The sequence below is a fragment of the Pteronotus mesoamericanus genome, unplaced genomic scaffold (assembly GCF_021234165.1).
Source record: "Pteronotus mesoamericanus isolate MK-2021 breed Mesoamerican mustached bat unplaced genomic scaffold, CSHL_Meso_final scaffold_21, whole genome shotgun sequence".
NCBI lineage: Eukaryota > Metazoa > Chordata > Mammalia > Chiroptera > Mormoopidae > Pteronotus > Pteronotus mesoamericanus.
Window position 1 is genome coordinate 12,054,574 of NW_026555310.1, and position 14,653 is coordinate 12,069,226.

Below are 14,653 nucleotides of genomic sequence, written 5' to 3' on the forward strand. Positions count from 1 at the left end.
GACATATGTGACTCACATTATATTTCTCCTTAACAGCATTTTTATAGACATTTAATAAATCATAGCTATTATTATTCATAATTATCTTTAATAAATTATTATCACATCAATAAAACATTTATTTTTAGGGAAAATATTTTACTATAAATAACAGGTTGGTTTTCATTGAGTCAAATTAGTTTCTCAGAAGGATATTACATATTTCTAGAAAAGTTCTTTGGACTCCTGCAGAAATTTGCAATTTCAGAGAAAAGTAATAATGAGTAATGGGGAAATCTCTCTGCTTAGCAGATTGTTGCTTCACCCAAAAAGAGAAATCAAGCTAATTATTCCAGAAAAATAATCTACACTAACTTTTGGTACATTAAAATCCATTCTGGAAAATATATCTTCACCAATGTAGCCTCATATAATGTTATTTGAAAAGTGTTGGGTTGTTTCTGATTGTACATTTTGTTAAATATTCTTGGTAGTTATCATAATTACTGTTTCACTATTGTAACCATACTCTTGTATTATTCTTTGCTGAATATTTGCAACCACCAACTGGATCACTATTCAAAACACCATGTCAGTAGTGAAAAACATTATCTTTGGAAGATAACACAGAATGCTTACATATTTTATACAAATAGCACATTAAACATTCCTTAAAAAAATAAAAGATAAAATATCAACACTGAAAATCTAATGAGGCTGCTTTTTATTTTGAAAAAGTTTATTTTAAGGTGGATTTGGGGCTTATTTCAAATCAAATTAAAATATTAGTATTTTCTCACCATCAACAAAATGTGGACAAAAAGCACACACATACCACTGAGAACCACAAGGTCCTTTTCGGACTTCTCCAGATTGATAGACTGTTCCATTAGATTCACAGGGACATTGATCCTTTAATACACATCTCCCTTTCTCTCCAATGTCATCCAATAGATAACCTAGAATATATTATGTAAGATTAATCTCAAAACTTTATAAACATCAGTAAATTCTCAAGTAGTATATTGTGAAATCATGGTTGAGTTTGTTCTTTTAAATGCTAACATGCACCTAACATTGTAATTTGTATTTATGCAGCTACTACTTCTTTGAGCATTGTCAAGCATATAATTTTCTGGCCTACAGAGCAGTACTACTAAGCCAAATACACAGCATTATCTGTGGGATATGTAGCCTTAAGGTACTGTAGAGCCAGAAATATACATTGACTTCAAAGATCTCTCTCTACCCCTCATCTGCAGTTTGTTAGAAGGCTGGATTATGAATAAATGAGTTCACCAAATATCTCATTAGGGGTAAGATCCCACTACAGTCGAGTCACTTCATTGTCAGATGTTTTAGTGCAAATATTACCTTCTGGGCAGGTGCAGCCACTCACACATTCACTGTCTTGAAAAGGAACCAAATTAGAACAAGTTGCAGGATTTGAGAGGCCACATTCTTTGTAGATATGTTTTTCCGGGCAACTAGGCTTTTCTGGAGAAATACAGAAATATGCGTGCATGAAAATTACAGAAAAATTAATGGGATAAAAGCATAACATTCTAATGGAGATCTTTTCAAATGGAATTCTTTGAGTCTAATTTTCAAGACATAAGTCTTTTAAAGGTTTTATTTATTTATTTTTAGAGAGAGGGGAAAGGAGAAAGAGATGGAGAGAAACATCAATGTGTGATTGCCTCTCACATACCCCCTACGAGGGACTGGCCTGCAACCCAGGCATGTACCCTGACTGGGAATCAAACCAGCGACCCTTTAGTCACAGGCTTGTGCTTAACCAACTAAGCCACACCAGCCAAAGCAAGATATAAGTCTTAAAAGCAAGATATAAGTCAGTACAAATATATTATGTCAATTTACCGTGCATTATTTTGATACAAGATTTAATATGGAAGATTTAATTATGTATAATATGATTTCACTGTATCTTGAAACTGATATTATACTTGTATTGTAACTTATAAGGACCAGCTAATCATAAGGGAATGTATACTTATGTTTGTATGAATTTCATATTTATGTTGTATTAATCTTTTTGAAAGAAAATCATAGTACTAATCAATATACTTTTAACAATGTTTCCAGGTCTTTACAGAATTTTACAAAATTTTACTCATTTTACCCTGTGAATTTTACTTATTTTAAAGATTATGAAGTTCCTAATTGAGATCTCAGCAAAAACCACTGCAACAGTGGCGAGTCACTTCACCAAATGGGCTTCAGTGTCTTCATGAGCACATGAAAGAGACAAGACTCTACCATCTCTAACTTGCTTTCCAGGGCTTATAATCATCTGAGAGATTATTTTGACACATAACTTTAAAGTATTATACAGGAATGTGATAAAGTAGGTTTACAGTCTTTCATATGGAAAAATAATACAATAATTCATAATAATACAAGAATAAACTCTGCATTTCAGGTACAGATAATAGTAAACCTATTTTTGCCCACACCTCTATAGTACTTTCTGATTTGGTATCCACAGTAAAATGTAAAACCTACCACAAACCACATCAGAATCTTCTCGCCAGGATTCATAGGTGCCAGGACCATCTGAGGCACAAAGGCGGGACAGCTCTGAATAAGTATCACATGTAGAATTTTTGTCTCTGTGTTGGCAGTACTCATCAATGCAGATCATTTTGTAGTCACTGGCTAAAGCAGTAACCTTTCCACATTTCTCAAAGTAGATTCCAATAATTTTGTTACAGTGCTGTAAAGTAAAACAAAGTTTTACTAAAACATAAGAAAATGGACAATCGAATAAATATTTAGGAAGAGAAAAATTCAGAAGCATTTTTCTTTCTTTCTTTTTTTGCAAAATACTCTGTAGGTTTGACAGGGAGGATTGTTGGATGCTGGTTGAAATGAAGGGTTTTGAAGTATTGTAGTTGGTACAGTTACTTCTAAAAGTATACTTTGTTTCTGGCATTTGGATTGCCATAAAACAACTTCAAAACTTATACCTGAACTCATCTAAAAATTTTTAAAGGTGACATGAAATTTAGAATTGAGAAGGAATAAGAGGTGAGAAAAGGAGAGATGAGTAAATGTCAGAAATTGGATGATAAATGATTGAAACCACAATAGAAAGAAGGAATATTGGCCCTTGTTAGTCTGCTTATATTTGATTAGTAGACAGATGGCAGTAAAACACAGTGACTCTGTGTTTACTCAGTGTGGGCCATGTGAGTTTGCTCTGGAAACAACATAGTTGTTCTCATATTGGTTAAGGAAGTAAAGACATATTAATTAACACCAAAACGTTCAAATTTCAATATATTTTAACTACTACATAACTGTTTTCTATTGTAACCATTTTTTTTTTTCAGGAAATGTGAAAGTTATTGCCAAGCAAGTGCACAATTTGCACCAAGTAAGCCTTATTAAATGAACCAAAATAAAATCTTTAAAGATTGTTTTATCATCTATTGTCCTTTGCATATCTTTTTCACTAGATTATAAGTTCCTTTAGATCAAGAAATATAACTCTGTCTTATGGGCTTAATATAATGTTTTGTATGTAGTAGGTCTTTACCAAGTATTCATTGGCTTTAACATAAATTTATGTATGTATTCAACTAACATTTTTAAGCAACAAGGAGTAACTTCTCACACAATATGCAACCACCACAACAGATAATACATTATTACAGAACTCACACCTAATCTTATAGAAACCATATGAGAAAAACATGGGAAATTATTATAGATGGTATCTTATCACAAGTACCAATGAGTGGCTTAGGATAACAAAGAAAAGAGAAGGCATTCCAACTGCAAAGATCAAGAAAGGTTTCAAAGGAAGATAGTAGATGATCTCACATTGATATAATCTCATGGTTTAATTTGATTTGCTGGAAGATGACAAGATAATTATAAATGTAACACCCATTTTCACTAAACCAAAAATCTCTTCTATCTGCATATATCTTGGTCTTGAGAATTTTGTTTTACATTAAAACAGGAATATGTGAACATTCATTTAGTCATCAAATGACTCCATCAAATTCAACATAAGAGAATTACACAAGGTTGGAAAATTCAGAGTAAATGATGACTGTTTTCAAGTATTATAGTCAAAAAGATTACCTGTAACCTTGTTTCTTTATTATTATTTTTTAGAGGGAGAGAAAAGGAGAAAGAGAGAAACATCAATGTGAGAGAGAAACATTGATTGACTGCTTCCCATGCATACCCTGGCCAGGGATCAAACCCACAGTCTTTTAGTTTGTAAGATGATGCTCCAACCAACGAAGCAACCTGTCCAGGGCTATCTGCAACATTTTTCTTGAAGAAGGTAAAGGATACAAAGGATGACAATTGAGATTAGTTTTCTGGGGCAAAAGTAAGGAAACAAGAACAGAAACTAGTTCTTAGTGACACAGTACATGGATTTCTAAACTATAAGAGTCAAGTTAGTGCCCATCAAGAGGAAAAAATGGAGAGGTAAAGCATGTCAATTTACATACAGATTAAAACACCATTGTGGAGAGCAAGACTGAATTGAGATGCATCAGTCCTATCAACTAAGATAGCATTTAGGGAAGCCTGTTTAGAATATGCACAGTTTAGCGATGACTCAGAGGAAGGATCCAATCTCTTGAGCATGCATGCACAATGTGGTAAACAACACATATTTATCTGAAGCGTAACACCACCCTCTCAGAGCATGCACAGTAGAGTAACATAAACCACATGTGCCTATTCAGGTTGCACAAAACCACATGTGTTGATCAGATGCTAATATAACATTGCATCATGCAAGAGTATATAAGCAGAGGACTTCAGACCATCGGTGACTCATCCCAAGAGCAAGTCACCTTGAGAGGTCCTGCACATTCCACCTTGGGAGAAAGAGCTCTGCTGTGATCCCATCCCTGTGACTCTGCCTTGCAAGATGTTGACCACCTCACTGCCTCCTATACCTGGACCTGATCTGGACTCTTGTGACTTAGGTTCATTATACCCCAATTCTCTCATGTGATATTATGACGGATTGGTTCTGAGTGTTATTGCTAGTGATTGAGATTGAACCTACATCAATAAAAGCTGAACGAATAGTATAGTCACCTGTGTTGACTCACTGTTATTGCTTGGTGTCAGCATTACCTATAGGGCTGATGGCCATATAGGTGGCCTAGTGCTTTCAGTTCCTAAGGTTCACATCAGTCAATCTGAGCAGGGTTGCAGACTGACTTATAGGAAAAAGTAAATTGTGAAACATTTTCTCATGGTAACTATGCAAAGGAAATCAGAATTGTCACACTAATATATAGTTAATATAATGTTTTAGAAAAAACTTATTTTTAGCATCTACAGTTAGACTAAAACTGAAAAATGGACTACAGGGATATTGGAGAGAAAGCTGTTGCAGAATTCCAAGAATGAGATATGAGTGCTTAGAAAGTATACTGGCTCTCTAAATTAAAACCAAGGGGAATACTGTTGGGAAACACCCCGCTTGGTTTCAGGGACTGTAGTATCGCTGACAGGTGAGAGGGCCCCAAGGCTGGAGCTAATCAAGGAGGCCTTGGGAAAACAGGCCACTGAGGATACGAAACCTGTCCCCCTGGCAGGGGCATAGCCCCTGCGCCCCTCATATCACCCTGCTGGGCCCTGTGATGGTGGGTTGTTGATGACGGGTAAATTCTCTCAAGAGGAGGGACAACCTAAGCCAGACATCATCAGGTATGGACCAGGAGACATGAGCATGGGGGACACAGAGACAGGGCAAAAAGGCCCTCATCCCTCGGCTCGGCTTGGCCAGAGTCCTCATTCTATCCGAAAGGAGTCTCTTTATCTCTTGGTGGCTCTGCCCCGCCCGTCTGGCTCAGGCTTGAAACAATACTAGAGGCAGGTATAGCCCTAAACTGGATCAGGCAGTTCCCGGGGACAATCAGGCCTAGAAGTAAGTTCCTCTAAGCATGCTTTGTTCTTCCCTCATAAGCTATGATAACCGGCTCATACTGGAGAGGAGATTTACATTATTCATAGACCCTGACTTGAAGCAGATCTCTTGTGTTCCTCCAGTTGTTATCTGTTGGGAAACGCCCGGCCTGGTTTCAGAAGCTGTAACCCTGCCGGGCTGGAAGGCCCCGAGGCTGGAAATAATCAGGAGGCCTTGGAGAAACAAGCTCCTGAGGAGACTTGGCGTGTCCCCTGCCCGCTTTGCTATGGATGGTCAAATTGCCAATGATGGGTAGGTGACCTCACACTGAGGTTAACCACCTAAGACAGGCCTTGGCCGATTTTGGCAGCAGACAAGAAATTGGGGGACACAGAGAAGGAGCACAGAGGCCCCCACACTCCTCGGCTTGGCTTGGACACGGCCGGAGTCCTCATTGCAGCCGAGAAGCAGTCTCCTTGTCTCTTGGTGGTTCCCTCCCCAGACCTGGCTCAGGCCTGAAGCAGTACAGGAGTCAGCTGCAAATTAGGTCTGGCAGTTGCCAGGGAAATCAGGCCTATAAGTAATTTCTTTAAGTGTGCTTTGTTCTTTCCTCAGATCTCTGGCCAGCTCATGCCACAAAGGACATTCACATTATTTACACCCTTTACCCTTTATCATTAAGGCACTTGCCCTTGTCTTCATTCTCTTTTGTTTAGTCTCCTTTCAGACCCAGGTAAATCAGCAAATTCCTATCACTTGTTTTCTTAAAAGTATCTCTTCTCTGGGAAACTTAACATGCTAATGTAATGAGTGTATGTTTGCATTCTTGTTGCCTAGCCCACTAATTAAGTTTTTCAATAAAAGCCTTGGGACAAAGGGAGACAGGGCCTTCCCCACTAGGGGGTTGTGCCACATCCTTCTCCAGTAAGAGGGAAGTGCCCCCGTCTGCTCTCTGGGCAAACAAAGAAGTGTTTGCAACGTTTTATGTTTATTCCCTCTCATCCATGACAAACCCGGGACAGGCTCTGTGGGTTTCAGAGCCATGCTCCCACCTCACCTGGCCCTAGATGGTTTCCCTCAGGTTTCAGAGAGCGTTGTGCTCTCTGCGGCGCTCCCGGCCACCACGGCATGCCCCGCTAAGCCGCAGCGCAGTGAGACAGTTATCTATGATCTCTATTTGTTTTCTGTAAACATAACCTTTTGACATTGATTGATGAGCTTTGCTGTGTACCCCTGTGCATTTGGTTCTCAATAAAAGCCTTTGGACATGGGGGTTCAGGACCTTCTCTCCCCTAGAGGGAAGAGCCATGTCCCCTCTCCTGGCAAACAGAGAAGTGTTTGCGACAACTCATGTTAATTCCCCCATCCATGGCAACCCCCGTACAGACTCTGCAGGATTCAGAGCCCTGCTCCCTCCTCAGCTGGCCCAGGACAGTGACCCTCAGATCCAAGAGCCCCATGCTCCACTGCAGCGCTCCCCGCAATGCGTCGCTCCCCGTGACAGAATATTGTTAAAATTTGCTACTAGATGAAATACTAATTTCTTACCTGTACTCCATCTTCACAAGTTTCATAGTTCTTAGTAAGAGTTTTGGGACAATCACCAGGAATTTTGCTATTGGCAATGTGCTCATTGATATCTTCTCCTTAAAAGGAAACAATGTTTGGTTCATAATATCATATATATATATATATATGCACATTATTTTCAAGCTAAACATAGACTTGACAAATATATACATATATTTATTTTTAAAAATTTTTATTCTTTTGAAAAATGCAAATTGTTTATTATTATATATATCCAAATATAAGCCATTACTTTATAATTTATAAAATTTTTGGAAGCAATTTTCTTGTACATAATACATTGAAATCTTACCTGGAGTGCTGTTGAAATTACCACAAAGACCACAGGTTGGATATTGCTTGTGAAGAGTGAGCTTTAAAAGAAATTTACATGTATATATTTATAAAATATTAAAAATATCTCAAGACAAAATTATCCAAACCAAAGAACATGGCTCTTCGTATTTAATTCTACTTAAGCTGGTTACTTAGAGATGTACTAAAGGGTGTTTTTTTGTTTGTTTGTTTGTTTGTTGTTCTTTTTTTTCTCCTTAAGGACCTGGCTCTACATTAGAAATAAGTCATGACTCCAACACTTACTACGTGTCTTTGGGCAGTTTATTTAACTTTCATTAGACTGAATCTCCTGAATTCCATCACCTTTAAAATAAGATTAACAATACTATGTATTTCAAGATGTTTTAAATATTAAGATAATGGTAAGTACAGTGACAAGCACTTAGAGATTTCTCAATAAACCTTAACTCTCATTCTCCTTATAATGTATTGTTTTTATAATTAAAAGCAAAGAACAAAAGGCACAAGATTATAAGAAAATCATACATAAACTTACTGAGAGTTTGTTATTTTTGTCCCACATCAAAGACAAGACTCCTCTACGGCTATTCAGGACATTGTATTCTCCATATTTTTTAATATGGATCAGCTTATTGTTATATGGTATCTGTACACTAAAAAGTATAAAACACAAGTACACATAAATGTAAGAAGAATTATAATATGTTTGTGTGGCAATTCATTTTTCTATATTTAGAAATGTTGTCTAATAAATATTAAAGTTCTCTTTTTCATATCATTTCAGAAGAAGGGATGCATGGCTCTTTTCCCAATATTGGAAAGACTTTTAAGGAACAATGACTAAATCTTTGGGACTTTGGAGAAATGAACACCACCACCACAAAAAAATACATTGGTTCAGTGTAAGAAAATAATGATGAAATAACTTGAAATTTTCACAAGGGGATTATCATGCTACATTTTATTATCCTAGTAAATACTCAAATATGCTATCCCCTTCAAATATGAGTCGTTACGTCTGAAGATCATGGCCTAAGGACTTCGATCTATTATAAAATCCAAAATTTTGGTTTATTGTTAGACATACAAAAGAAAATTGAAATATCCTTTCAACAGCTTTGTGGATCATGCATGTTGACTAAAATCTAGATATTAGAAATAGTCAAAGAACAGAATCACTCTTTTTTTCCACCTTGTTCTAAAAGTAAATATACCTTATGGTCCCAGATATATCTAAGTCATATATTTACCAAACTCCTTTCCATGTAGAACATCAACCCAAGCATCAAAACAGGAAAAAAGTGAACCATCTCTCACCATCTTTTCCCCATTCGGTTTCCCCCTCCCTCAGGTTAAATAATTCTATAGCATCTATGCAAACACCATCACTTTTACCTTTCTCCATTAACTAAAATGGTATCACCAGATATAGAGATGTCATTACTGTCCAATACAACTGTTATTTTTTCAATCTCACTCTCATTGCCTCGTTTGATCTCAATATTGAAATCTCCCGAGTCAACGCAGTGACGGCAGAAAATGTAGGCGCAGGATGACTCAAAGGAGAAGATACGGCCGTTGAAAGCTTTATATGCTCCTTTGCCCCAAGTAGAAGCTTCACCTACAAGATATTTAGAGAATATTCATAATTATTCAGAAAAATTAGTGTACTCTCTAGCTCTGACTTTTTTAAAGTATTCATGTACAAATATTTTTTAAAAATACTGAAAGATTCTATTCTCACAGCCACCACCTTCCTTCAGTACTTGTCTTTCTCACATACTGTAAAAACACACTGAAAGCAGTACCTGAGTCCTTGGCAGTACCCAGAGTTGGCTATCTGGCTAAAACAAAACAGGAATAAAAACGTCTTGTTCCACTATTTATGCATTCATTGGTTGTTTCTTGTAATGCCCTTATTAGTTCTAGTAGTTTTTATAGATTTCATTTACCCTGTAGGATAAGGCTAAAATTAGAAAGTACTAATGCCTACTACTGGTGAGGATGCAGAGAAATTGTATTTGGAAATGTGAATTATTGACACCTTTTTGGAAGTGATTTTGATAGTGTCTATTAAAATTTAAATTAAAATATACGTATTTTTAGCTCAGCAATCTCACTACTGGGAATCTATTTTATAGCCACTATAAGCCTATATGTACAGAGATGTTGATTGTAGTTCTCATTTGTAATGGCATAAAATAAAATGGATGTAACAAAAAAAAAGTTTTGTTTTCCTTGGGAAAGGGAACGTGCCTTTACTATGGGGAGCAATCCATGGAGGGAAGCAGTGGTCTGTTTAATTGCTTTTGCTTTTTGTGTGGTCTTTCTAATATTGTCTGAGTGGGTTACCATATATCAAATGAGTATAAAGAATTCCATTATTTCTCTCTATACATACATGTACATGTGCAAACATATGTATTTGCACATATATTTATGTGTATGTGGTGTGATCATATGTATCTTTGAGGAAAAATACTGCCAATGTGATGTCATTCAAACATACAATGATCACATAGATGGATAATGGGTAAATTTTTAAAACTATTAGAGTTTTAAATCTTGGTTACTTTGTAACTTCATTAGGTACTGATTAGCTTGGTCATAAAAATATAGATAGAAATCAGAATAATTTTTACTTACCAATTATAGCACTTGTTTCTGAGTATTTTGGAGTTGCTTCTGGAATATGGGATCCTTTTTCTATTTAACACAATGCATAGATTATTTCAAATTCAGGACACAAATTGATTTTAAATATACAATATATTTGGATATCTACATGAGAATTTAGAAATTGGCATTGAAAGCCATAAATGGATATTTTTTTATCCTGAATATATTTTATTTTGTGAGAGCTATGATTTGCCAAGGTCATATATATGATTATCTCTGAAGTCCATATTTTTTATGGGAACAATCAGCCACAGTAAATTCAGAAATCATTAAGAGCTTATACATTTTGGGCCATCTACAATTACAGGTCCAAAGTAGATTTTTATCAAACCAATATACTATATAATACTACTAATTTAATTATCTATACAAAGAAAATTTAATCTTCCTAATCAAAAAGAAAAATCTTTATACCTTAAAATTTGTTTCCCATGATTTTTTATTTCTAATTTACTGACCCTTTTATGTAACCAAGTAAATTTATAAGAAATCTTAGAGCAAGGTTGTTTTATTCTACAAGCAAGCAAAATAAAACAATAACAATAACAATAACAAAAGTAAATATTTTGAAATAAATTTATAAATATTTTTCACAATGGCATTTACTTTATAGGAAATGAAGCCATTTCTTTTTATAACAGGTTGTTTTTACTAGGGTTGAATAGAAATAGATTTCACTCTTCATAAAGTAATTTTAAAATAATAACTAAAATTATAAAGAAGTACTATATTTTATTCAGGTTGTCTTAAAATATAATTACTTTTCTCTTATTCATGAAATTGGTTCAAATATGCAGTTGGTCATCTAAACTTTAGTACTCAAAGGGAAGAGGTACTTAGTAGCTCTATTCAGTAAAGAACACAGAAGATACCATCGATTTACTAGGAATATATATATCCAGACAATGTTATATACATCAATTTTATATATTTTTTATATTTTATTTCTATACATATTTATATATATATATAAATTTTTCCAACACTGAACATAATAAATTAAATTATCATGAGTACTGAGCAGCCCAAGGCACTGTAGTCAGATGAGCTTGTGACACTTACTATATTTTGCTGTGTATAATGTGCACTTTTTTGCCCAAATTTTTGAGAGAAAAATAAAGATTCACATTATACATGGGTACAATGATTACATACCATGGGTATAATAATGGGTATAATAACACATGAATAATGTGCATAAAAATGTGGGTGTGCATTATATACAGCAAAATTCGGTATTTAATACAAAATAATTAGGCTGTTTCTGTGTTAATTTTACTTTTTATGCACAAAACCTGAAGAGTAATCAGTAGAACCTGATTTTCCAGTGTTCCCTATTTCACTTTAACCAAAACCTTTTTGTTCAAGACCGCTGACACCAATTCCACATGAGCTAGAAGTACCAAGAACAATCCAAGTTCACCCATTTTTACCACCAAGTCCAAAATCGAAAGGCAAATGGAAAATTAACTGTTATCAAGAACACAAAGCAAAGGATGTAAATGACTGGTATTTTTTCTTAACACAGTCCGGATCAGAATATCTGAGCCACTGTCATGGGAGCCAAAGCTCCTGGACTTAGCAACAAACCTTTTGCTATTCTTTGTGTTTCCACCAGTATCCACATGTTTTAAGATAAATAGCTCGGACACAAAAATACCTAGATGCACTGTACTTTATTGATCCATACTTCTTTCACCTACTTTAATTTTTGAATATAAATTTCTACTTATCCACACTTTAGTAAATCTACTTTTTTCTAACATTTATTTTCCAAGAAAACTAGTTAAAATATGAATAATTGAACTTACAAAGTTAGCATTGCAAAAGTCTTAGAGAAACATGAGACTAAAATATTTCTGTCCCTATGACAAAACTTGGGAACGAGAGATATTATGTGGTTTCCCCAGTCTACAGAAGGTTAGTGGGAAATACGGAGGATACAAACTGGGTATCTTTCCTCCAGGTTCCCACTCCTTCATAAAAGCATTAAATCTACATGTCTCTTTATTAAAATGTTTAAATTGCTATTGAAGTTAACACAGACCCTTTAAGAATCTAACCTTATTTAAAGATCTTTCCTAAATGTCCCTCTAACAATGTCTGTATTTATCAAAAGACCCCACAGCCAATCCCTGTTTTGCTAATTGATCATTTTCCTGTCAAAAGAAGAAATGAAGGAACAACTTAAATATCTTTTTCCCTGGCAGCAGAATTAGAGCCAGATAATCCATTTTTTGCATTCACATCAAATCGATGTGATCGTTACCAATTTCAATTTGATTTGAAGCAGTACCGCCAAAATCCATACCACCAGAGACACTGTTGGCAAGGCCACTTGTTGCACTGGCTTCCTCTACCATACAAAAACACAATCATTATCAGAGAAAAGTTGCACTCCTTCATACTGTTCAACAAATTAAACTATACACACTGGTCGAACTGGGCCTACATTTCAAATGTATATTCCCCCTCCTCTCCACATATCTTCCCATATATATTCCCACATGGTATAATCAGGGGTATGCATGGCAACCAGTGTACCATGAGGTTTGAGAGAATTCCATAAGAAAAGTGAAGCATTGGGGATATGTAAGATAATGTTTCATTTTGTCTTGTATAACATAAGCAAACATCTCAGTGTCATAAACAAGAGCAAATAGTTATCAGTCATACTAAGTTTGTCAATTCCAAAACCAATGACTAGACAGACAAGGAAGCTTGTGTCCTTCCTGAAAATATTTCAACTGCATCCTTACACCCAAAGCTGTTTCTCCCTTTTCATTTATCACCAAATGAACTCAGATGTTAAATTTTCATATGAAATATTGAAGTTATTTTCCTCACTGGATCTCTTTCTTTTTCATTTTTGTAGAGCTATAAGACAGAGATATTTCAGGGACCAGGTAGTTAAAGTAAAAATTTGAATTGGTCAGGAAGGAGAGGTATTTTGAACCAGAAATGCCATGCCTCACATAAAGAAATTTCATTTTTTTTCCAAACAAAACAAAATTGCTAGGCTACAAACTAAAATGACTGATCATCAGCATAATAGCACTAAGTAGAAAGATGACAGAACAAATTAAAAAGTGTCAGGAAAAATGTGGTTTCAAGTACATATCATTGCCAAAATTCTTTAAAGATGAAATTCATCACCTTCAATGGCACTGGAATTAGTGACTTTAGATTATTAGAACTCCACTATTACTATTAAGTCCATGCACTGCAAATAATACAAAGATTATCAGATTCTCCCAAATGGAAAAAAAAGAACAACAAAACACTTGTTTCCTAGGTAAGCATTTTTCTGTAACAGAACCTGCTGGGCTGTCATCTAACTCTAAACTATCAGTATCTCTTTGTTCTCTCCACCTGTCTTCAGCCTTTCCTGGAGAACCATTTCCAGTGTTAAAGGGTGAAGCCACAAGAGTTTCCTTCCTCTGTTTAAGTCATCAAAGGACAAACCTCCAACCAGGAAGTCACCTAATGTGAGTAACAGGAGATTTTATCTGAGAACAATATTACTAACACAATAAGATGATTTGATTGTGACACTATGAAAAGCCATTATTTTATTTTGTATAAGACCAGTTATACTGGCAGCACTTAAGGCAACATATATAACTGAATGACTTAATTGCCATATCCATATATTTTTGTCTTAATTCTAAGACGTCAGAAAAGAAGGATAAAGCTGGGAAGATGTAACTGATGTGTCCTAGAAATTCTTCTCATGGATAGGCAGAGACCTCCCTGTCTGCCTCCCTCTCCAATACTAAGTGCCAAGTTTTAGTGTCAAAACTTCCCCCATCAACATATTATGTTGTGTTGAATTCACACTGTCCTTGGCTCAGTAATAGCTGGTAATGTTAAGATAACACACCTGATTTTCTTTTCTCTATTTTTGCAAAGAAAAAATAGATTAAAATGTTTACTCATAAATTAATTGTAGCATTCACCTCAAGTATTAGTTGAAAAGCCATCTCAATGAGGCATACTCTGAAAATTTAAAACTGCAAACCCACCTCCATTCTAACACTCCCAATAATTATTAAATGACTCTGATTTAGTTCAAGATTTCATCACTTTGTCATATACACTATCTCCCTTTACATTTAAGCTCCATAAACTCAAGTTTCTTTTGTCTGTTTTATTCACTGACATATCCTAGGTGTCTAGAATAGTGCCTGAACC

The 14,653-nt window shown here is 35.3% G+C and overlaps 1 protein-coding gene across 1 annotated transcript in view; it reads right to left on the minus strand.

Moving 5' to 3' along the window:
- Positions 1-14,653, minus strand: part of MUC19 (mucin 19, oligomeric) — a 65,296-nt gene that overhangs the window by 41,006 nt on the left and 9,637 nt on the right. The window contains exons 3-10 of the mRNA XM_054591243.1: positions 10,427-10,486; positions 9,176-9,401; positions 8,316-8,433; positions 7,776-7,836; positions 7,442-7,539; positions 2,506-2,716; positions 1,354-1,476; positions 815-938 (exon numbers count right to left, since the gene is read on the minus strand). Coding sequence (XP_054447218.1) covers positions 815-938; positions 1,354-1,476; positions 2,506-2,716; positions 7,442-7,539; positions 7,776-7,836; positions 8,316-8,433; positions 9,176-9,401; positions 10,427-10,486 — 1,021 coding nt within the window. The remainder of the gene's footprint in view (positions 1-814; positions 939-1,353; positions 1,477-2,505; positions 2,717-7,441; positions 7,540-7,775; positions 7,837-8,315; positions 8,434-9,175; positions 9,402-10,426; positions 10,487-14,653) is intronic.